This window comes from Aegilops tauschii, chromosome 1, assembly GCF_002575655.3.
Source record: "Aegilops tauschii subsp. strangulata cultivar AL8/78 chromosome 1, Aet v6.0, whole genome shotgun sequence".
NCBI classification, from domain to species: Eukaryota; Viridiplantae; Streptophyta; class Magnoliopsida; order Poales; family Poaceae; genus Aegilops; species Aegilops tauschii.
In genome coordinates, this window is record NC_053035.3 from 118,496,413 (window position 1) to 118,522,055 (window position 25,643).

Below are 25,643 nucleotides of genomic sequence, written 5' to 3' on the forward strand. Positions count from 1 at the left end.
ATAAAGAGGTATGTGATACGGTAAGTAAACGGACTCCGAAAATCCACAAAAATGTTTTTTTATCAGTTTTGGAATATTTTAGAATTTTGGAAATAAAGAAACTCCCAGGAAGCGTCCCCTGGTGGGCACAAGACACCAGGGCGCGCCAGGAATATTTTAGAATTTTGGAAATAAAGAAACTCCCAGGAAGGTGTGCCCACCTGGTACACCTTCTGTACTCCGTTTTCTTCCATATGCTTGTCCTCCAAGAAAAAAAATCTGTATATACTTCCCGAACCTGTTAACCACCGTATCGTGAAGAAATCCTTTGTCCTCTTTTCTTGCTGTTTTCTGCGTAGATCTGAAAATATGTCCTCCCAAGACTCTGAGGGTGAGAGCTATGTTGCCGATCTCATCGCAAACTCCAAGTCCTATGGGGATGAGGGGCACTATAGCTGGACCTCCGAAGAAGAAGAAGAAGAATCGGTTCCTTCCCGGTTCAAGGATGAGGCATGGAGGCATTATGCAAGAGGATAATAAAACTCGAGATAGATAATTGTGAGTTGATGATGGAAAATTTTATTCTCCGTCAGAAGCTGGAGGAAGCAAAAGGGAAACCCCACACTTTCTCACCACCACCATTGCCATGGAAATCCGAGTACAAGACCTCTTCTTCACCACCCAAAGGAGAATTGAGTATCGGGTATGGGCACTCCCCTTGGCTTCCGCCAAGCTTGGGGGAGGTGCCCCGGTATTGTATCACCCCACTATGTTTTTGCTTTTACTTATCTTAGTTCGATCATTTGCTTTTAGATGAAATAAAGTTTAGTTCGATCCTTTCTTCTCTGAGAGTTTGCTTAGTGATTTATCCTTGTAATCGTGTGCAAGTTATATAATAAAGTTAGTTTGAGTTTTTGCTTTCTTTACTTTCATGTTGCAAATAAAAGAAAAGAAATAAAGAAAGAAAAAGAGAAAGGAAACAAAAAAAGAAAGGAAAAAGATAAAGAAAATATTATATACTAATCCTATGGTAGGTGATAGCACGGCAAATTTGACAATTTTGACCTCAGAACGAAATCAATTCACAGAATGAACTGCCCGTGAAACTATTTCACTCCCCTGACCTTTTTGCGCAGCGCCCGCCAGGCCGGCGCCACACCCAACGGTGCAGCGCCTAGCTCTGGGGCGTTGCACTCCAGTCCACCGTGGCAGCCCTGGGCCCCGGACCCAGCAGTGTAGCACCTACGAGGTAGGCGCCACACATGTAATGTGCAGCGCCTAGCCCTTAGGCGTTGCACTGTGACTTAGATGCCAGCCGCCCGCTCCCCCTCCCCCCACCCCACCCATTCGTTCCAGGAGTTACAAAACAGCACCGGCGGCTTCCTCCTCTCCCCCTCTCAATCCCCTCTCCCAAATCCTTCAGATCCGACGATTTGGTCCGTGCATTTCTTCACCAATCCATCTTAGAAGGTACTCTCCTCCGATCCCCTTCTTTCTATCCATACAAAATATGGTATTTCAAAGATTTGGGGAATCCTTGTTTGATTTGATTAGATATGAATCTTGCATGTATTAGAAATTTGCATGTATTACAACCCTTGTTTGTTTGATTTGTGGAACCCTGGTGTATTTTATTTTATTGAAAATATATGGTTGGATATATAGATTGACATGTTATTCTATGGAAAAGTTATTTGTATGAAGTAGGCCTAGTTTAGTTTTGGATACATATACTTTGAATTATACTCGTATTGAGAAAAATGCTTTGGATACATATGCTTTGAATCTTGCATGTAGTAGGCCTACTTTAGTTTTTTTGAATTGAAAAGATAATCGTGTTGACAAGAATGCTTTGTTGAAATTGTTAGGATGGTTTGGCTTCTCGATGATCATTGGGACAAACAACACCGGTCGTACGCTATGTTGGTGGAGCAGCGGGTAATACTGAAAGTGGCCGGTGTTATGAAATTCGTAATTTTTTTCAAACACAAATGCCCCATATGTAATGTTATGATTTGTTTGTTTGTAGGAGCTTGCACCTCTGAAGCTTCGGTCTCACGGGATCAGCCTTGGATGGATGCGCTATGATGAGCGGTACACACCGTATGTAAGGGAGGCAGGACTTCTCCCTTTCATTCAGTTGGTCCGCCGGTCGACGCCACCCAACAATGCTGCAGCACTCACCACGCTTATTGATCATTGGAGGCCGGAGACACACACTTTCCATCTTCGGACCGGGGAGATGACCGTGACGTTGCAGGATATTGCTATGATCACCGGTCTTCCTAACGATGGCAATCCTTTATGTATGAACACCGATTCAGATGGGTGGCGCGCGCAGATGCATGCCCTTATTGGTATGGTTCCTCCGGAGCCTCGGGAACCAGAAGCAGAAGATAAGAAGAAGGAAAGAGTCGCAGCGGGCGCTACTTTCACGTGGATATCATCGAACTTCAGTCATTGCCCTGAGGATGCTAATGAGGACATGGTGAAGACATATGCTCGTGTCTACATGTGGTACGTGATATCCAGGACAATGTTTGCTGATGGCACAGGCAAGAATGCTCCATGGATGTGGCTGAAGGCGTTGACCGTCTTCGATAGCAAATGGAGTTGGGGTTCGGCGACACTGGCTTACTTGTATCGACAGGTATGAAGTTGTTTCCTTTTCACTTCATTGATACATTATCAATGCGCTCTTGCGGCAAATTTGACCATGTTCTCTTTTATGTGCAGTTGGACGAAGCCTGTTGTAGGCACACTGGAGGTATTGGTGGTTGTCTGCTCGCACTTTCCATATGGAGCTGGGAGCGTTTGCCGGTTGGACGACCGAAGACCGTGAAGTACGAGGATTGGGACGATAAAGACGACCCACTACGGCTCCCCACTTGGGCTTACAAGTGGGATGTGTTAAATGAGACGACGGATGATCCCTCGGTAATGTACAAGTTGTACAAGAGCGAGCTGGACGCGATCACGCCTGAGCAGGTGAACCGACATTGCATAAGTGATTATCATGCTTGTATCGTAACTCGATATCAATTTTGCATTCAATCCCATTTTGCAGGTGGAATGGGAGCCGTATGGAAAAGGAGAGAGTTTTGGTAACCCTATGGAGTTCAGGCTGAATCCGATGTGCACTAGGGATAGGGATCTCTGGCATATGCGGTGCCCACTGATATGCAACTGGGCGGTTGAGCTTCACCTGCCACATCGGGTGTTCCGCCAGTTTGGTTTGTTCCAGCCACACCCGTCGGAGTGGGAGGACACGGACAAGTTGCTACACGCGTAAGATATAATTAACCTTGAGCACTTAGCAGCTTCTCGACTGTTTCTATGATGCTAATATTCTGTTTCTAACTTGCAGGTTGGATAGGAAAAAGCAGCGGAAGATCAATGATTGGGCCAAGCATCACAGCAAGTATGTCGTGCAGTTCGCTCTTAGTGTGGAGCAAGCAAGGGCTGGAAAACGAGCCCAGCTTCGTGAGCACTGCCCGATCGCGTTCAACAACTATCTCACATGGTTTCTTGCAAGTACCCGCGTGGAGGTATGCCAGCCGGCGTATGCTGAGGAGATTCTGGAAGAACCCACCGTTTTTGATGAGGTAGCCCAGCACCAGTACAACGCATTAGTCAGGAAAGGCAACTCAGTGATCCCTTCAGCTCCAATGATGAACTTTGTGGTTAGCCCTTTTTGCTTTTCCATTCGCACTATTCACATATTCGCTTGCCTAACACTTTGATACCGTTTCTGTTCATAGCGTGCCCAGATCAAGAAAGCAGCTGATGAGACCGAGACTATTCTGGAAACAGCCCCGGCTGGCAAAAGCGATGGGGAAGGTGCACTTCGAGCATTCATTAAGGTTCACATCTCCTTCAAACTAGCACTTAACATTTGTTGCTACCTTCCATGTCTCATTCAATTGTACATGTTGCAGTGCCAGGGCCAAAAGTTAAGGCGGCTACCAAACCTTTTTGGTTGTCGTGACCCTGAGTATGTATCACCAGAACGGTCTAGGTCGGCGACACCATCAGATCCCCCTTTTGGGCAGGGCCATGGTGAACCTTTCGAGGATGAGTACGTGGGTGTGGTCACCCAAGAGGTATGTCGCCATCCTCCTTCATCGTTGGTTTGTTGGGTTGGGAAGCCGCCATACCTACAATGAGTGAAACATAATGGTTAGTAAGGACAATAAGAACAAATGGAAGCACATATGAAAAAGAAGAACATATGAAAAAACAAGAACATATGATACATTATAGTTAGTGAGGAACATACGGAAACGGTCCATCTAGGTATCCAAACATTCCTCTATAATGAACTTGCCCTTGTCCATCACCACGGCCAAGTGCACCACCAAGGCCAAGACCATCACCAAGGCCGAGACCATCACCACGGCCATTACCACCACGTCGAGCTCTACCACCACCACGGCCTAGACCACCACCACCACCTCTACCACCACCACGGCCTCTTGTAAGTCCAAGTTGTCGACCTCTTTGTTGCCTAGATCCTCTTTGGCTAACACTTGGTTGGCTAGGCACTTGTTGGCTACCACTTGGTTGCCTTGGCAATTGTTGGCTACCACTAGGTTGGCTACCACTTGGTTGGCTTGGCACTTGTTGGCTACCACTAGGTTGGCTACCACTAGGTTGGCTACCACTTGGTTGGCTCCCTTGTGTAGCTCCTTGTTGGCTTGTGCTTGCATCATTTTTCTTGGACCTTTTCCTTGGTTTCGTACATTTTCTTTTGTTGTGGCCATGACCTTTGCACTCCCCACAACGGGAGCTCTCACGAGGCTCTTGGAATTGGTCGTTGCCCGCTTCGCGGCGCCCACCATGGCCCCATCTGTCCATGTCGCCTCTAAGACGCTTTGTCTTACGTCTACCCCGTTTAACAACCTTCAACTCCGGATCCGGCCATAGTTGAACTCCATGATACTCCGGCCATTGTGATTGGTCAAAGTATGGGTGAAAGCGGGGAGCCCATGTTTTCTTGACCGTCATGATTGAGAACTCCGACTCCCTCATGGTGCGTGGGTGATTGATGTCCACATTCCTAACGCGACCGGCGGTATACAAGTGTGAGCATGGGAGATGAAGCAACAATGGCCTCCCACAAGTGCAATCACATTGTGTTAACGACACCTTGAAAGCCCGACCTCCATGTTGCCGGCCATCGTTTGTGGTTCCTCCTGGCTCTTTCACTTCGTACTTCCACTCTTCATTGTCATATAATATAGCTTCTTCTGAGTCCGCCTTCCGTGATTGAAATACCAACCATTCATCAATTTTGGGTGGGAACTTGTACTTGTACTTCCATGGGTTCTCACCCGCTATCTGTGCATCGGTTTCCATCGAGTACTTTACAAAGTACGCATTCATCTTGTCAAATGTGTATTGAACTATTGCCGTCACGGGTAATCCACGTGCACCTTTGAGCACCCTATTGAAGCATTCGGCCATATTGCTTGTCATTTGACCGTATCTCCGGCCATCTTCATCAAAAGCATGTACCCACTTGTTCCGGTATTGAATGTGCCTATTGAGAAATTCTTGACCCCGGGATCAAGTTTTTTGTGTGCGAGCAATTTGTTGTACAAAGTGGCGAAGCGCTTATCGGAGAAAGCGAGACAACAATCTTGAAGATCATCGGCCAACTCCTTAAGGCCACATGCCCTATAGAAGTTCGAACAAAAGTGCCTCATGCACCATCAATGGTGCAATGGAGCATGCTCGGGAATGTCAATCTCCACGGCATTAAGAATTCCTTGATTCCGATCCGATATGACACAAATTTCCCTTTGAGTGGGTAACACCTTTATCCTCAAAAGATGCAGAAACCACTCCCAGTTGTCATTGTTTTCCACCTCAACCAAAGCAAATGCCAATGGCAACACCCGGTTATTGGCATCACTTGCTATCGCAACCAACAAGGTGCCCTTGTATTGTCCGGTCAAGAACGTGCCATCAATTGCGATGACCGGCCTACAATGTTCGAAAGCCCTCACACATTGCTCGAACGCCCAAAAAGCACGGCCAAATACTCTGACTTTCCTTCCTTCATGAACCGTTGTTTGGTGCCCATGAGGCTCGACCATATGAACCATGCCCGGGTTTGTCGCGGCCATGGCTAACAACAACCTAGGGATTCGGTTGTATGCTTCCTCCCATGTACCATACAACATCTTAAATGCGGCTTGCTTCGCCTTCCATGCCTTGCCGTATTTCACCTTGTAATGAAAGATGGCTTTCACAAGGTCAATGACATGTTGGACGCTCATTGTTGGAAGTGTGGATATTGAGTTGGAGAGCCTGTAAGCGATGAACTCGGACGTGAGTTGTTTGTGGTCTTGGGACACAATCTTGCCATCCACCCTTTTGCCTTGGCACATGTGAGTTGGCACACAACTCACTACATGCCAAGTTGGACCTCCTTTCCATGGTCTTGCACGCACAATCCACGGACAACCGCCACGGCCTCTTGTAAGTCCAAGTTGGACCTCCTTTCCACGAGCTCTACCACCACCACGGCCTCTTATAAGTCCAAGTTGGACCTCCTTTTCATCTTCACATGCACATGCAACCGTGTAGTGCACATTGACGTCCGAGTTCACCACCTTGTGTGGACGATAATGCGTAACCGAGTAGTTGTTGAGCCACATCTTCAATTCCAACAAGCTGTCGAACTTAGAACCTTTAGCAATCCGGTTCTTGTCGTCTACCAAATCACGGTGAGAGCTTGGCCTAACCCCAAGAGGTACACATTGGCCACCATCTACCATGGCTTCATCCGCGAGACTAACATCCTTGAACAATGTAGTCCGATGATCCGACCAAATACCTTCTCGAAAGCTTCGGCCTCCTTCACCGTGAACCCCTCCGCATCAACTTGTTCATTGGGACCATCGTCATCCGAGTCCAATGCATATGCACGGGAAAAAGGGATGGAATGGTCCATTGTCTCTTGCAAATGATATTTGTCGAGATCACCCACATTGTTGTCATGGAGATCCACTTCATTGTCATCGTCCGCATACTCATCATTGTCCTCTTGCAAAGATTCATCTTGGTTGTTTGTATACGGTCTCAATGTTGGCCTCACTTATTGGGTCAAAAGAGGTTCAACAATTTCATCTCGCTTCAAGGGTGGGGGGCTACTAGCAACCAAAGGGGAGGGGTTCCGGTTCAAGTCCAAATGCAAACTTGAATCAACCTTCTTCGTTGCAAATAACTCAAGAGCCTTGTCTAGTGATTCGGCCACCATCTCCTTGTATGCAACCCAACGTTGCTCCGAGTTGACACGCATTGTCTTCCAACGGATGTGCATTCCAAAACCAACATTATGCCTTCCCTCCAAATCAATGATATCACTAGGGTCCATCCAATTCAAATCTTTCCTAACTTGTTGCAAGAGCTCCGCATAGCTAGGACTACTATCAAACACCATGTCAAGCTCATCCGGGTCTGGTTCTTTATTGCCTTTCAAAAAGGCGTCTTTGTCCCCATGATGAACAAACACACATGTTCTTCCCATCCCTATAAGCATTCAAAGGACACAAGGTAACATTGCTTCCATGAGTACTAATCCAAGGATTAACACGGAATACAAACCCTAATATATATATGAAACAACAACCCTAACCCTAACCATAACCCTAACCATAACCATAACCATAACCCTAGCCCTAAACCTAACCCTAGCACCAACATAAGAACACCCATAAGAATAACCCTAGCATACTAACAAAGCCTAATCATAGAAATTGGCAAACAAACATCTCACATCTCCATGCAAATCTCTAGATCCAAACAAAACTAGGGTTTCCCCAAACTAGCAACAAATGAGCAATGGGAGAACTTTACTTGGATCAAAACAAGGGGATCGGAGATTATTACCTTGAGGGGGGGTTTGACTTCGAAATCCACGGACAAATTCTTCAAATAAGGACAAATTCTTCGAAATCCACGGCAAGATTTGGAAGAAGATTTGAGAGGGGGAGAGAGTGGGAGAGGGGGCAAAGCTCGGGGAGAGAGTGAGAGAGTGTGTGGTGTGGGGGGTGGGAGAGGGGGCCCCAGCCAAGTGGCTGGATAAGTCATAGTGCAGCGCCTAGCCGCTAGGCGCTGCACATGCTAGGCGCTGCACATTACATGTGTGGCGCCTACCTCGTAGGCGCTGCACTGCTGGGTCCGGGGCCCAGGGCTGCCACGGTGGACTGGAGTGCAACGCCGCCGCGCTAGGCGCTGCACCATTGGGTGTGGCGCCGGCGTGGCGGGCGCTACACAAAAAGGTCAGGGGAGTGAAATAGTTTCGCACCCAGTTCATTCTGTGAAATGATTTCGTCCCGAGGTCAAAATTGTCAAATTTGCCGTGATAGCACCACATAAGGAAAAGTATAAGTAGGAAATTTTATTAGAGATTGACAAACATAGCATTAGTCACTGATGCAACTCATGAAAGAATTAATAAGGGAAGAGAAGATTCACATATAGATATACTATCCTAGAAATCTTTTGTGATTGTGAGCCCTCATCAAAATATTATATACCAAAATTGTTGACGTTGGACAAGGGAGACAACTTAATGATTTATGTTTGTTTATATTCACATAGAAGTCATATTGTCATAGATCCTTTAACATGTGATGCTTGCCGCCTATCTTTGCTAGCCAAAAATTCTGCACTAAGTAGAGATACTACTTGTGCATCCAAAAACCCATAAACCCAAATCTTACTTTCAAGTGTCCACCATACCTACCTAGGGATTGAGCAAGATCCCTCAAGTAAGTTGTCATCGGTGCAAAAAGGTAATAAAATTGCTTCTGAAAGTGTGAGATCATTTAGTGTAAGAGAAAATTGAGCGTTGTACGAACTTGGATGACAAAGAATAAAAGCGACAGACTGCATAATAAAGGTTGTCATCTTTAGGGGCAATACAACATGACGTTCTCTTGCACTAAGGGATTGAGCATACAAACAAATAAGCGCATGGAAACCTCTGCTTCCCTCTGCAAAGGGCCTATCCTTTACTTTTATGCACTTACTTTTAAGCAAAGAGTCAAAGTTTTCCTTCTATTCCTTTTTATTTTTCTCCTTTGGTAAGCTTCATGTGCTGAGGAAAGTTCTAGGCACATATGTCCAGTTGAATATAGATAGCCTGAGTTATTATTGTTGACACCACCCTTGAGGTGAATATGTTGGGAGGCGAAACTATAAGCCCCTATCTTTCTATGTGTCCGGTTGAAACGTTTTGCTCATGGGTACGAGGTGAGTGTTAGAAATCATAGAAGACTATATGATAGTTGAGTATGTGGACTTTCCTAAAGGCTCCGACACGTGACCCTTCCTAAAAAGATGATGAATTGTAGTTGCAAAGTTGAATGAGAACACAGTTTGTTGGTTTCTAATAAATTTTTTGCTTTATACTTCGATTGTGTGATGAACTATTACTTATTCATGAGAAGTATATGATAAAAGTTCTATGATAAAATTCCTATGTTTAATTTTGTTGCTGTTATAATAATCAACATGATGCTTCTATGTCCGTATTTTGTTTTTATCGACACCTCTCTCTCAAAGCATGTGGACATGTTTTTCGATTTCGGTTTTCACTTGAGGACAAGCGAGGTCTATGCTTGGGGGAGTTGATACATCCATTTTGCATCATGTTTTCTTACTGTTATTTATAATGTTTTTATCCATAATAATGCTTTTTGGAGTAATTCTAATGCCTTTTCTCTCATAATTTGCAAGATACACACCAAGAGGGAGAATTCCGGTAGCTGGAAATCCGGACCTGGAAAAGCAACGTTAGGCCACCTATTCTGCACAACTCCAAATAAGCTGAAACTTCATGGAGATTTTTTATGGAATATTTAAGAAATACTGGAGCCAATAACCACCAGAGGGGGACCACCAGGTGGGCACAACCCACCTGGGCACGCCAGGCCCCCCAGGCGCGCCCTGGTGGGTTATGGCCTCCTCGGCCCACCTCCGGTGCCCATCTTCTGGTATATAAGTGATTTTGACCTAGAAAAAATAAGGAGGAGACTTTCGGGACGGAGCGCCGCCGTCTCGAGGCGGAACTTGGGTATGAGTACTTTTACCCTCCGGTGGAGCGATCCCGCCGGGGGAACTTCCCTCCCGGAGGGGGAAATCATCGTCATTATCATCACCAACAACTCTCCCATCTTGTAGAGGGAAATCTCCATAAACATCTTCAACAGCACCATCTCCTCTCAAACCCTAGTTCATCTCCTGTGTTCAATCTTGTTACCGGAACTATAGATTGGTGCTTGTGGGTGACTAGTAGTGTTGGTTACATCTTGTAGTTGATTACTATATGGTTTATTTGGTGGAAGATTATATGTTCTGATCCATTCTTGAGGTCACGGGAGAAATCATGTTGCAAGTAATCATGTGAACTTGATATATGTTCGATATTTTGATAGTGTGTATGTTGTTATTCCCTTAGTGGTGTCATGTGAACGTCAACTACATGACACTTCACCATATTTGGGCCTAAGGGAATGCATTGTGGAGTAGCAATTAGATGGTGGGTTGCGAGAGTGACAGAAGCTTAAACCCCCAGTTTATGCGCTATTTCGTAAGGGACCGATTGGATCAAAAAGTTTAATGCTATGGTTAGAATTTATTCTTAATACTTTTCTCGTAGTTGCGGATGCTTGCGGGAGGGTTAATCATTAGTAGGAGGGTAGTAGCAGTAGTAGTAGCAGCAGCAGCAGCAGTAGTAGTAGTAGTAGTAGTAGCAGTAGCAGTAGCAGTAGCAGTAGCAGTAGTAGTAGCAGTAGTAGTAGCAGTAGCAGTAGCAGTAATAGTAGTAGTAGCAGTAGTAGTAGCAGTAATAGTAGTAGTAGCAGTAGCAGTAGCAGTAGCAGTAGCAGTAGTAGTAGCAGTAGCAGTAGCAGTAGCAGTAGTAGTAGCAGTAGCAGTAGCAGTAGCAGTAGCAGTAGTAGCAGCAGTAGTAGCAGCAGCAGTAGCAGTAGCAGCAGCAGTAGCAGTAGCAGTAGCAGCAGCAGTAGTAGCAGCAGTAGCAGCAGCAGTAGTAGCAGCAGCAGTAGTAGCAATAGCAATAGCAGTAGCAGTAGCAGTAGCAGGAGTAGTAGCAGCAGCAGTAGTAGCAGCAGCAGTAGCAGTAGCAGTAGCAGTAGTAGTAGTAGTAGCAGTACCAGTAGTAGCAGCACAGTAGTAGTAGTAGTAGGTAGTGATGTGATGTGTATTTATAAGGAAAGGGACAGCACAGCGCAATTACGCAGGTGCCCCTGGTGGTTCACATCTGAGGGACACGTGGCAAACATGCAACACATTGGAAGATGTTCCATGTTCCCACGCATGCCTGGACTGTCAGGTGGTCGTTCCGGCTTCTCCGGGTTTCAGACAATAAGGATATAGCATTTAAAACAGATTCAACCTTTGTCTCTGTATCTTCTGCTGACAAGGACGCAGAGAAGGCATTCGACGGTTTCAATAGAATGCATATGATTTGGATAGATAGAATTTGAGGTAGAAGCATAGAAGAGGTTAGGGTCCGATCACATTCACTTAGATCAAAAGATTCAAGTAAGAAGACATGGCTATAAGTGAATGTTGTGGAGGGCAGAATACAACTATATGTATAAATCTAAATAAGACCAAATCAACATGTGAAGATAAACATGAAGTCAAATCAATGTTGAAGACAAATCAAATGCGAAGACTTTGCAAATGTGACGCCAGATGAAACACTTCAAACAGGGGTTTGGTGGTGGCGTTACCCACCGTATAGGAAGTATTAGACCCAGACACGACGCACAATTATCGTGGCCCTCCGAAGTCAAATTCCACATTAATGTATTCACACTTAGAGTGTATGTCTTCATTGATTGAAGATATACTTTACTTCGTGTGTTGCACATCTAAGTCATCAATATGCATAAGTGTTAGGATGAGTGCCCAATTACAGGACATTTGAGGATTCTAAGATATTTAGCTCACACCGCAACTTGCAAAACCTTTTCTCATCCAAAGGCTTTGTGAAGATATCAGCCAATTGCTCTTCAGTGTTGACGTGAATGATATCAATATCTACCTTCATGACATGATCTCTGAGAAAGTGATGACGAATTTCAATGTGCTTTGTCTTCGAGTGCTGAACTGGGTTGTTGGCAATCTTGATGGCGCTTTCATTGTCGCAGTAGAGTGGCACTTGCTTCATATGGATGCCATAATCCTTGAGAGTTTGCTTCATCCATAGAAGTTGAGCGCAGCAAGATCTAGCAGCAATGTATTCAGACTCAGCAGTGGAGAGAGACACACAGTTCTGCTTCTTTGAAGACCAACAGACAAGTGATCGTCCCAGAAAGTGACATGTGCCTGATGTGGACTTGCGATCAACCTTGTCACCAGCATAATCAGCATCCGAGAATTCAACTAGATCAAACTCTGAGCCCTTTGGATACCATAATCCTAGTGTTGGGGTGTAAGCCAAATATCGAAGAATTTGCTTCACAACTAAGTGATGTGATTCCTTTGGTGCCGCTTGGAATCAGGCACACATGCAAACACTAAGCATGATATCTGGCCTAGATGCACATAAATAAAGTAAAGAACCAATCATGGAGCGGCATAACTTTTGATCGAACTCTTTACCATTGGCGACAGGACTCAGATGACTTTTGGTTGGCATTGGCGTCGTGTAACCTTTGCAATATTGCATTCCAAACTTCTTCAAGCAATCTTTGAGGTATTTATCTTGAGAAATGAAGATGTCGTTGCTTTGCTGACGAATTTGAAGACCTAGGAAGAACTTCAGCTCACCCATCATGGACATCTGATATTGTTCTTGCATCATGTGTCCAAACTCATCACTATATTTTTGATTAGTGTAGCCGAAGATAATGTCATCCACATAGATTTGGCACACAAAAAGTTCTCCATCATATGTCTTCGTGAAGAGAGTGGGATCCAGGGAACCAGGTTTGAAGCCTTTGCTCTTCAGGAAGTCTTTGAGTGTGTCATACCAAGCACGAGGGGCTTGTTTGAGGCCATACAGTGCCTTGTTGAGCTTGTATACCATATCAGGATGTTTTGGATCTTCAACGCCAGGTGGTTGTGCAACATACACTTCTTCAATCTTGCCATTGAGAAAATCACTCTTCACATCCATTTGGTACTGGAGGATGTTGTGATGGTTGGCATAGGCTAGCAGTATGCGAATGGCTTCAAGCCTAGCCACGGGAGCGAATGTTTCATCAAAGTCAATCCCTTCAACTTGAGTGTATCCTTGAGCAACGAGACGAGCCCTGTTTCTGACAACTTGACCATGCTCATCTTGTTTGTTGCGATAGATCCATTTTGTGCCTATGATATTGTGCTTGCGAGGGTCAGGACGCTTTACCAATTCCCACACATTGTTCAGCTCGAACTGTTGAAGCTCTTCTTGCATAGCTTGAATCCATTCAGGTTCCATGAAGGCTTCAGCAACTTTCTTGGGTTCAGATATTGAGACAAATGCAAAGTGCCCACAGAAATTTGCTAGTTGTGTTGCTCTTGAACGAGTGAGTGGACCAGGTGCATTGATGCTATCGATTATCTTCTCAATCTGTACTTCATTTGCAACACGAGGATGAGCTGGACGAAGATTTTGCTCTTGCTGATCATTGTCTTCATTTTGGGCATTGGTTTCAGGCTGAGCATTGTCTTCAGGTTGATTAGGCGCAGAAATGATAAGTTCCTCTTCAGCCTGTGCCTCAGAAGGTATGATCTCTCCATTACCCATAAGCTTGATTGATTCACTAGGAGGGACTTCATCTAGCAAATTTGGCAGGTGCTCTCTTTGCGAGCCGTTAGTTTCATCGAACCGCACATCCACAGTTTCAACCACTTTATAGTGAAAGAGGTTGAAGACTCTGTAGGGGTGCGAATCCTTTCCGTAACAAAGCATAAAACCTTCATGTGCTTTCGGTGCAAATTTTGAAGTGTGATGTGGATCCTTGATCCAGCACCTAGCACCAAATACTCTGAAGTAGCTTACATTTGGCTTCTTACCAGTCAGGAGCTCATAGGATGTCTTCTCCATAAGCTTGTGAAGATAAACACGGTTGATGACATGGCATGCAGTATCAATGGCTTCAGGCCAGAACTTCCTTGGTGTCTTGTATTCATCAAGCATCGTCCGAGCCATCTCAATGAGTGTCCTGTTTTTGCGCTCCACGATGCCATTCTGCTGAGGTGTATATGGAGCAGAGAACTCATGAGTGATATCCAATGTATCAAGATAAGTGTCGAGGCCTGTGTTCTTGAACTCTGTGCCGTTGTCACTTCTGATGTGCTTAATCTTGATTCCATAGTTCGTCATGGCACGATTGGAGAAGCGTATGAAGACATCCCGCACTTCATTCTTGTAGAGGATTATGTGCACCCAAGTATATCTTGAATAATCATCAACAATAACGAAGCCATAGAGGCAAGCAGTGGTAGTAAGAGTAGAGTAATGAGTAGGGCCAAATAAGTCCATGTGTAGCAGCTCGAAGGGTTGAGATGTCGTCATGATTGTCTTCGAGGGATGCTTGGCCCTCGTCATCTTTCCAGTTTCGCAGGCACCACACAGATGATCCTTCTTGAACTTGACGCCCTCGATGCCTACGACGTGTTTCTTCTTCGCGAGAGTGTACAAGTTCCTCATGCCAGCATGCCCTAGCCTGCGATGCCAGAGCCAGCACTCTGAAGCTTTTGCTAGAAGACATACGACCAACTATGGTCCTGCTGAGAAATCTACTATATATAGATCATCTTTCTGATACCCTTCAAAGACTAGAGACTTGTCAGATTCCATTAGAACAAGGCAACGACATTTTCCAAATATCACAATCATGTTCAAATCACAAAGCATTGAGACAGACATTAAGTTGAAACCAAGGGATTCAACAAGCATCACTTTATCCATGTGCTGATTCTTTGAGATTGCAACTCTACCTAGACCCAATACCTTGCTTTTACCAGTGTCAGCAAAAGTGATGTGACTCTTGTTAGATGGACGTAAGGTTGAGTCCATGAGAAGACTTCGATCACCAGTCATATGATTAGTTCATCCACTATCCATAATCCATTCTGAAGCATGTGGTGTCATACCCTACAGTACAGTTAGGGGGATAGGCTTCACCAAGGGTATTGTGAAGCATAAACATTTGACGAACAAGCGGATTATCAAAGCTCGGATCCAGGTTAGGGTTGATAGGATGATTGGCAAGTGATCCAGGAACGAAATACATAGTAAGACCATTTGGGCATTTTATCTTGCGCCCTACAAGATGTTTTAGGTCCCCAGCATAAGCATCGGACGCCTTTGATTTCCGGCTGGAGACCTTTCCCTGCAAAAAAGTTGATTTTTCTTAACCACCCACATCTTCAGGGGTGGCTTAGAAGCAATGAGTCTAAGTGCAGCATCTGAGAACTTCGGCTTTGGAGCCCTAGCAAATAGCCTTGCAGGAGGTGAATAGTACTCATATGAATAAGCATAATAGTTCTTGGTCTTATGAACATAGCGGTTTGAAGAAACACGCTCATATTCATAAGTCTGAGTATGATTTCCCTGCAAAACATTGGCGTTAGGGTGACTCTGGTGAGTCCTCTGTCTGTATGAAGCCTTTGGACCATATGAAGCCTTTGGTCTGGGGTTTAATTGTCTTCTTCCCTGATGGTGTCATGATGACATTCACAGGAAGATTCTCAAGACACTTTTTGGGCACCCAGATCTTCTTCATGGGTGGTCCATTCCTGCAGTTAGTACCAATATACCTGGCAAACACTTCACCATTCTGATTCTTAAACAGTTTATAGTTTGCATCAAAGGATTCATCAATGATAATCGGGTTAGCACAAGTGAAGCCAGATAAGGTGGATGGATCCATTGAAGGTCCCTTTGCAGCAACCCATGTGATTTTGGGGTACTGCTCAGGCTTCCAGTAAGAACCATCAACATTCATTTTCCTCTCGAACCCAACACCCTCTTTCCTAGGGTTTCGGTTCAGAATCTGCTTTTTGAGGACATCGCATAGTGTCTGATGCCCTTTGAGACTTTTGTACATCCCAGTCTCAAGCAATGTCTTCAGCCTGGCATTTTCATCAGCAATAGTAGTGGTATCCTCAGCAGAGGGGTTAGTTACCACATCAGCAGTTGAAGATATTGCAACAGTAGCAGTAGTGGAACATTCAGCAACAGAAGTAGCGTTATCACGCTCAAGGAATTTTAGACATGGTGGTTCAAATCCTTCCTGAGCGGGACTGATCTGTTGAGCGCGAAGTGACTCGTTCTCTTTTCGAAGATCTTCATGAGCCGCTCTCAATTTCTCAAGTTCTTGCTTCCTTTGAAGATAATCGTAGGAAAGCTTTTCATGAGTTGTTGAGAGTGTTTCATGACGACTTTCAAGTTCCTCGTACTTAACGTAAAGATTTTTTATGTTTTCAATTAAGGACTAAGATCGGGTCATTTCCGCGTCCAACAGGTCATCGTTTTTGTCTAACAATTTTTGAATATGTTCCATAGCTTTCTGTTGTTCAGTTGCAATTTTAGCAAGTGTTTTGTAGCTGGGTTTATATTCACAGTCAGAGTCATATTCACTTGATGTTTGAAAGTAAGCATCGCGTGAGTTTACCTTGGCACCATGTGCCATGAAGCAGTAGGTGGGAGCAGAGTCGTCCTTGTCATTAGCATCAGCGTTGGTGATGGAGTCATTGTCTTCAGTGTTGAAGATGGACTTGGCAACATTGTCTGTAGCTAGAGCCAGACTTGCAACGCCAGCGTCAGATTCCTCCTCAGACTCCACCTCTGCCTCCTCAGAAGCAGACTCCTCCTCTGAATTCATTTCCTTGCCAACAAAAGCACGAGCCTTGCCAGATGAGCTCTTCTTGTGTGATGAAGACTTGGACAAAGACTTGGAAGAACACTTTGAGGATTTCTTCTTCTTCTTGTCATCAGAATCATATTCCTTGCTCTTCTTCTTCTTGTTGTTCTCATTGTCCCACTGAGGACACTCAGAGATGTAGTGACCAGGTTTCTTGCACTTGTGGCATCTTCTCTTCTTGTGGTCATGGGTAGAAGCTTCATCATTTCTCGAGCTGGATCTTGAAGACTTTCTGAAGTTTTTCTTCTTGGTGAATTTCTGGAACTTCTTCACAAGCATAGCAAGCTCCTTTCCAATGTCTTCAGGATTCCCAGAACTGCAGCCAGATTCTTCTTCAGATGAGGAAACAGCCTTTGCCTTCAAAGCGCGAGTACGTCCATAGCTAGGACCATAGATATCTCTTTTCTCAGATAACTGGAACTCATGTGTGTTGAGCCTCTCAAGTATGTCAGACGGATCGAGAGTCTTGAAGTCAGGGCGTTCTTGGATCATCAAGGCTAGGGTGTCAAACGAGCTGTCAAGTGATCTCAGGAGTATCTTGACGATTTCATGCTTGGTGATCTCACTGGCGCCAAGTGCATGAAGCTCATTTGTGAAATCAGTGAGGCGATCAAACGTGAGCTGGACATTCTCGTTGTCGTTTCTCTTGAAGCGAGTGAAGAGGTTGCGAAGAACATTGATCCTTGAGTCTCTCTGGGTTGAGACGCCTTCGTTGACCTTAGAGAGCCAGTCCCAGACTAGCTTCAAAGTTTCCAGAGCACTCACACGGCCATACTATCCTTTGGTCAGATGACCACATATGATGTTCTTGGCAGTAGAGTCCAGTTGAATGAACTTCTTGACATCAGCAGGGGTGACACCTTCACCGCCCTTGGGAACGCCGTTCTTGACGACATACCAGAGGTCGACATCAATGGCTTCAAGATGCGTGCGCATCTTATTCTTCCAGTAGGGGTAATCAATGCCATCGAAGATAGGGCACGTAGCGGAGACTTTGATTAACCCTGCAGTCGACATAGCTAAAACTCCAGGTGGTTAAACCGAATCACACAGAACAAGGGAGCACCTTGCTCTGATACCAATTGAAAGTGCTAGTTATCGACTAGAGGGGGTGAATAGGTGATTTTTTTGAAAGTCTTCAAAACATGGGAGCTTTGAAGACAAATGATAGAAATGAACCTCTTGATACGCAGTGGAAGATAGACTACACTAGACAGGCCATAGTCAAGTAAGCAATGAAGTGAAAGCACGAAGACTATTAGCAGCTAGGTAGTATAGATCATGATGGAAGATAGTATGAAGTCAAACAACAATAGTCATCACACAGTGAAGTCAAACAGATCAGGCAAGCATGCAAATGACTTCACGAAGACAAACTGTAAATAAGTGAGGGAGGAGATAGAACTAGTTGCTTGGCGAGGACAAGAATTTGTTGGACCAGTTCCAGTTGCTGTGACAACTGTACGTCTGATTAGGGAGGCTGAGATTCAACTCAGAAGACCGCGTCTTCACCTTATTCCCCTTGACCTAAGGACACTTAGTCCTCGCCCAATCACTCTGATAAGTCTTCAAGGTAGACTCCCAAACCTTCACAGACTTCGTTCACCGGCAATCCACAATGACTCTTGGATGCTCAGAACGCGACGCCTAACCTGCTGGAGGAGTCATAGTCCTCAAGTGTAACAAGTCTTCAGGTTACACGGACAGAAAGGCTTCAGTGATGCCTAACACTCTTTGGCTCTGGGTGTTTTGGGCTTTGTCCTTGCAAGGATCTTTCTCTCAAAGGCTTCGAGGTGGGTTGCTCTCAAACTACAAAAGTCGTGCACTAACTCTGAGCAGCCGCCAATTTATGGTGTAGGGGGTGGGCTATTTATAGCCACTAGGCAACTCGACCTGATTTGCCCGAAATGACCCTGGGTCACTAAGGAACTAACACGTGTTCCAACGGTCAGATTTCAAACACACGCGGCAGCTTGACTTGGGCTACAAGTAAAGCTGACTCATCCAGCTCTGGATAAGATTTGCTCTCATTGTGTTCGCTCGAAGACATAGGATTTGGTTGAGCATCACTTCAGTCACTCTGACCTTGTTCACTTGGACCCCACTTAACAGTACGGTGGTTCCTATGACTCCACAAAGAAGAAAAGGAAACTACGAAACAGCTATGTCTTCGTACTCCATAGTTTTCACGTGAATGTCTTCTCGGGTCATAATCTTCGTTGTGAATATCTTCACATACCACCATTGTCTTCAATGTCTTCACACATTTTTAGGGTCATCTCTGGTAGGTAAACTGAATCAATGAGGGACTACTACCTGTGTTATCCTGCAATTCTCACAAACACATTAGTCCCTTAACTAGGTTTGTCGTCAATACTCCAAAACCAACTAGGGGTGGCACTAGATGCACTTACAGTATTCAAGAAAGGTCTACCAAAGACAATGGGACAAAAGTCATCTTGTGGGGAACCAAGAACAAGAAAATCAGTAGGGTATTTAATTTTCCCACACAAGACTTCAACATCTCTAATAATCCCAATTGGTGAAATGGTGTCTCTATTAGCAAGTTTAATAGTAACATCTATTTCTTCTATCTCAGCAGGTGTTATGTCTTTCATGATTTCTTCATATAAAGTGTAAGGAATAGCACTCACACTAGCACCCATGTCACATAAACCATGATAGCATTGATCTCCTATTTTAACTAAAATAACAGGCATGCCAACAACAGGTCTATGTTTATCTCTTTTATCAGGTTTAGCAATTCTAGCAGCTTCTTCACAGAAGTAAATAACATGCCCATCCATATCTTCTTCCAAGCGATCTTTAACCATAGCAATACTAGGTTCAACTTTAATTTGTTCATCAGGTTTAGGTGTTCTAATATAGCTTTTGTTAACCACAGTTGGAACTTTAGCATGTTCCTTAATCCTAATAGGGAAATGTGGTTTCTCAATATAAGCAGAAGGAACAACTGGACCAACATTATAAAGTATAGTTTCTTCTTTAACTAGTACTGGTTCTTTAATTTCTTCTTGAATAGGTGGGTGATATTTAAACCACTTCTCCTTAGGGAGTTCAACATGAGTAGCAAATGATTCACAAAAGGAGGCTACTGTCTCATAGTCAAGTCCATATTTAGTGCTAAACTTTTGAAAAGCATCAGTATCCATAAAAGATTTAACACAATCATACTTAAGTTTAATACCTGACTCTTTACCTTCATTGAGTTCCCAATCTTCAGAGTTGCGTTTAATTCTTTCCAAAAGATCCCACCGAAATGCAATAGTCTTCTTCATAAATGAACAAGCACAAGAAGTATCCAACATGGTTTGATCATTGCGAGAAAGCCGAGCATAAAAATTCTAGATAATAATTTCCCTTGAGAACTCATGATTGGGGCATGATTATAACATTGACTTAAGCCTCCCCCAAGCTAGAGAGATACTTTCTCCTTCACGAGGCCAAAAATTATATATATAATTCCGATCACGATGAACTAGATGCATAGGATATTTTTTTGGTGGAACTCCAATTTCAAACGATTCCAATTCCATGATCCAATATCATCACATAGCCTATACCATGCCAATGCTTTTCCCTTCAAAGATAAAGGGAAAGCCTTTTTCATCACTTCATCCCTGGGTAAACCTGCAAGCTTAAACAATCCACAAATTTGTTCCACATATATCAAGTGCATATCAGGATGTTCAGTTCCATGCATCTCCTGCAGAAGGATTAGCTAGTAGTTGTTCTATCATACCCGAAGGGATTTCATATTCAATATTTTCAGTAGGTGCAGTAGGTTGAGGGGTAGCTAATTGTGGTTCCGGACGAGGTGAAGATACCCTGAACGAACCCCTCAAAGGATTGTTTTCCATAGTAACAAGTGACAATAAATTTCAGCACACTATATAAATGTTTCCTTACCAAATTCCACTTAACAAAGGCGCTTCACTCCCCGGCAACGGCGCCAGAAAATAGCCTTGATGAACCACAAGTATAGGGGATCAATTGTAGCTCTTTTCGATAAGTAAGAGTGTCGAACCCAACGAGGAGCAGAAGGAAATGACAAGTGGTTTTCAGTAAGGTAATGTCTGCAAGTGCTGAAATTGTAAGTAGCGGAGTAGTTTGATGGCAAGATAATTTGTAATGAGTAAGTAATGGTAGTAGTAACAAAAGTGCAGCAAGGTAGCCCAATCCTTTTGAGGCAAAGGACAGGCCAAAATGGTCTCTTATGATAAGCAAAGCGTTCTTGAGGGTACACGGTAATTTCATCTAGTCACTTTCATCATGTTGGTTTGATTTGTGTTTGCTACTTTGATAATTTGATATGTGGGTGGACCGGTGCTTAGGTGCTATTCTTTCTTGAACAAACCTCCTACTTATGATTAACCCTCCCGCAAGCATCCGCAACTACGAGAAAAGTATTAATAATAAATTCTAACCATAGCATTAAACTTTTGGATCAAATCGGTCCCTTACGAAATAGCGTATAAACTGGGGTTTAAGCTTATATCACTCTCACAACCCACCATCTAATTGCTACTCCACAATGCATTCCCTTAGGCCCAAATATGGTGAAGTGTCATGTAGTCGACATTCACATGACACCACTAAGGGAATAACAACATTATAAATAACAGTAAGAAAACATGATGCAAAATGGACGTATCAAGTACCTTATCGAGTTGGTACACATGATTGGGGAGCTCGGGATCCTCAAACCCGAGGGGTTGTTTGACATACACCAACTCATTAATAGGACCATTAACAGAAGCACTCTTCACATCCATTTGTTGCAATTTGAAGTTATGATGAGAAGCATAGGCAATCAACAAACGAATAGATTCAAGGCGAGCAACGGGAGCAAAGGTTTCACCGTAGTCGATACCCTCGACTTGGGAGTAGCCTTGTGCTACTAAACGAGCCTTGTTGCGAATGATAATCCCATGAGCATCTTGCTTGTTCTTGAAGATCCACTTGGTTCCAATGATATTGTGGTTCCCCTTTGGCCTTGGCACCAATCTCCACACCTTGTTGTGCTCGAAGTTGTTGAGTACTTCATGCATGGCATTAAGCCAATCCGGATCCTCGAGCGCCTCATAGAAATTTTGGGGTTCAACACAAGAAACAAACACGTGATGTTCACAATAGCTTGCCAATTGTCTACGAGTGCTTACCCCCTTTCTTAAGCCTCCAAGAACATTCTTCATGAGATGATCTTTGGTAGTGAGCTTGGAGGCAATCTTGGCGGCACGACGCTCCAATTCCTCCTCAAGAGAGAATTGAGGAGCGGTAACTTGATCATCTTGAGCGTCGTCTTGAGCTTGTTCTTGATCTTGAGCTTGCTCTTGATCTTGAACTTGCTCGATGGTGAGAACTTTACCTTGGGTGTCACTTGGTGGTTCACCACCATCTTGAAGTTGATCTTGCCCTTGATCTTGTTCATTTGGTTGAGGGCCTTCACTTTGTTCTTCGGAAGCGTGTGGGTCTTGGGTTGGTGATGGTTCCACTTGAGTGGAACATTGTCCTTCTCCTTCGGCCACAAGGGGTTCCTCAATGGGTAGGATATGACCAACACCCATTCTTCTTATGGCTTGGGGAGGAATTTCATCACCTACATCACAAGTATCACTTTGCTCCACTTGGGAGCCGTTATTCTCATCAAACTCCATGTTACACGTCTCCTCAATGAGTCCAGTGGACTTGTTGAGGACACAGTAAGCATGAGAGTTTGTAGCATAACCAACAAATATGCCCTCATGAGCTCCAGCCTCAAATTTAGACAAACGTACATCTTTCTTGAGAATGAAACACTTACACCTGAACACCTTCAAGCCTTTGCGGAGATAGAGCCGATTGGATGCATGACAAGCGGTGTTGATGGCTTCAGCCCAAAAGTTGTATGGAGACTTGAACTCCGCCATCATGGTCCTTGCCGCATCCATCAACGCCTGGTTCTTCCTCTCTGCTACACCATTTTGTTGAGGGGTGTAAGGTGCGGAATATTGATGCTTGATCACCTCATCACTAAGAAACTCATCCAAGGTGTAGTTCTTGAACTCGGTGCCGTTGTCACTTCTGATCGTCAAGATCTTTGCATTGTGTTGACATTGAGCTTCATTTGCAAAGTCGATGACAGTTTGTTGGGTCTCACTCTTCCTCTTGAAGAAATATACCCAAGTGTATCTTGAATAATCATCAAAAATCACCAAGCAATACTTTCTACCCCAAGACTATCAAAGGATGGAGGTCCAAAGAGACCCAAGTGAAGGAGCTCCAAGGGCCTCTTCGAGTAGATGATAGTCGTGGGAGGGTGAGCCTTCTCATGTAGCTTTCCTTCGATACAAGCACTGCAAGCACGATCTTTGGCAAAACTAACATTTGTTAGTCCACGGACATGGTCCCCCTTGAGAAGACTTTGCAAAGATCTCATATTGACATGGGCTAAACGGTGATGCCAAAGCCATCCCATGTCAACTTTAGCCATTAGGCATGTCGTCGTCTTAGTGGGTCGCTCCGAAAAGTTAATCACATAAAGACCATTCTCGACATGCCCAACAAAGGCTACTTTAAGATCTTGCTCCACAAGAGGGCCACGATATCAATATCAAAGAACGTGGCGAAGCCCATGAGTGCAAGTTGACGAACGGAAAGTAAATTGTATGCAAGGGACTCAACAAGCATGACTTTCTCGATCGTGAGATCGTGAGAAATGAAAACCTTGCCAAGACCTAATACCTTAGAAGACGAGGCATCACCCCACTCGACATTGGTGGGCATAGATGAAATCTTGTGCACGTCCACCACCAAGTCCTTGCTTCCGGTCATATGATTTGTGGCTCCACTATCGAGCAACCATGATCCCCCACCGGAAGCAAACACCTACAAGAGATCAATGCTTGGTCTTAGGTACCCATTTTGTAATGGGTCCTTTGATGTTAGTAACAAGGGTCTTAGGAACCCAAATAGACAATTCAATATACTCATAAGGAGAACCAACAAATTTGGCATAAACATGCCCATCACTAGCACGGCATAACACATAAGAAGGGTTAAAGTCGTCTGATACGCCTCCAACGTATTGTGAAGCCCGGGTAATTAAGCTACAGTAACCCTCTGGTAATGATGCCACTTCACCTCCTTTACTGTTGATAATCTCGCGTTAGTTCAAAACCGATTCGGAATTCAACTTCAAATTAAAGGCAAACAATAAAAAGTTTCAAATATTAAAACTAAAATATTCGGGTTGTGCCAAATAATGCATATGTAATAGTGGTGGAGAAACCAAGATCTTTAAAAGTGTTTGACTATCCTAAAATTAAATAAAACCGTAGTAAAACAATTAGTTAAATGCATTATACAATTAATAAAGTAGTAGACTATTTTATTTGGATGCCCGAAGTTATGTGCGAGTAGTATAATTGTTTAGACTAATTTAGGAACCAATCATGTATTTTATTCAAACTAAAATAAAAGAAACTATAAATGAAAACGGTAAAGAAATAAAAGAAACAGAAAAAGGAATACAAAAAAAGAGAGACCTAAACCTACTGGGCACCTTAGCCCATTAAACCAAACGGCCCAGGACACCATCCCCACCTCCTTCTTCTTCCTACTGCTCACCAAGGGCTGGGTGGTCGCCGTATGCCCGACCACGTCGCGGATCGACCATGTGTCGGCAATCCGCCGCATCCCCTGCGACTACAAGTCCGTCCCCTCCCCCCTGGCTAACCCTAGTCCCACTCGACGCCTCCATTTCCCCCCACCTCGCATTACCCTCTCTCCCCCACCATCCCGAGCGTCTTCGCCGTCGTTCGTCGGACTCCGTCGCGGCGACCGTCGACCCCGCACCCAACCGCCGTGTCCAGAAGCTCCGCCAGTGTCTGCTTCATCTCCCTGGACCACTAGCTCAAGGCCGGAGCCACCCTAGCGCCGGATCGCGACGCCGCCGCTCGATCCACCGCCGTCACCGTCGACCTGCACCAACCGAAGCATCCCCGTCCTCCCCGAGCTGCCCCTCGCACTCCTCTGTGAGCCCCGCCTCCTCCTTATTGTTCCCCGAGCTCGGATTCGAGCTTGATGTATGTTCCCCACCGTGCCCGTAGTCGTCCCGCCACGCTTGCGCCTCCGGCCCAGTCGTCGCGCCCATGCGCGTCCTCCGCCGCTCGCGTCCGCGCCCAACTCCTGCTTCCGCTCGCGCAGTCCCTCTGCCCCGCGCTCGTCGTCGCCCGTCCGGCTGCCACCACTGCTGCTCTCGACTAGCAGCCGCCGCTGCTATTTCTGCTAAACTGTGAGCTGCTCTTGCTCCTGCTGCCGCCGCTCGCTTGCCCGTTGCCGCTCCTCGTCGTTGCTCGCTCACGGCGTGCCCAGCTGCGCCCGCCTCTGCCCACGCCTCGCCTCGCTCCCGTGCTTGCACCGCACCGCCCGTGGCTACAGCCGCCGTGGCCGCCGCCACTTCCGGCACTCGCCCCGCCTGCTCGCTGCAGCCACTACGCCGACCGCCGCTGCCACTGTCCCGCGACGCCCGGCCGCACCCGCTCGTCCTGCGCGTCCCGCGCCAGCCGTCGCCTCGCTCGCTGCAGCTACCCCGAGCCCCGGACTTCCCCTGCCCGCGCCCACTCCTACTCGGCCGTGCCTATCGCCGCCGACCGCCTCTGCCCCCGCCGCTACAGAGCGCCTCCCGAGCCGCCACCGTCGCCAAACGACGCGCAACGCCGCGGACGTCAGAACCCACCCACGCACGCACCGATCCGGTGA

General features: G+C 45.3%; 1 protein-coding gene across 1 annotated transcript; it reads left to right on the forward strand.

Moving 5' to 3' along the window:
- Window positions 1-2,221: 2,221 nt before the first annotated feature.
- On the forward strand, window positions 2,222-25,643 carry LOC141027786 (serine/threonine-protein phosphatase 7 long form homolog). Its single transcript, XM_073505198.1, has 7 exons — window positions 2,222-2,629; window positions 2,716-2,967; window positions 3,047-3,267; window positions 3,347-3,662; window positions 3,741-3,842; window positions 3,918-4,082; window positions 25,152-25,643. The coding sequence occupies exons 1-7, from the start codon at window positions 2,222-2,224 to the stop codon at window positions 25,641-25,643; spliced, it is 1,956 nt and encodes a 651-aa protein (XP_073361299.1).

Excerpts from the sequence above, each read along its gene's own strand:
- LOC141027786 (XM_073505198.1), top strand. The coding sequence starts at position 2,222 with ATGACCGTGACGTTGCAGGATATTGCTATGATCACCGGTCTTCCTAAC. Across the intron at positions 3,663-3,740 it reads CTCCAATGATGAACTTTGTG|CGTGCCCAGATCAAGAAAGC; the intron begins GTTAGCCCTTTT and ends TTCTGTTCATAG. Across the intron at positions 4,083-25,151 it reads TGGGTGTGGTCACCCAAGAG|CCGCCGCTGCTATTTCTGCT; the intron begins GTATGTCGCCAT and ends CTCGACTAGCAG.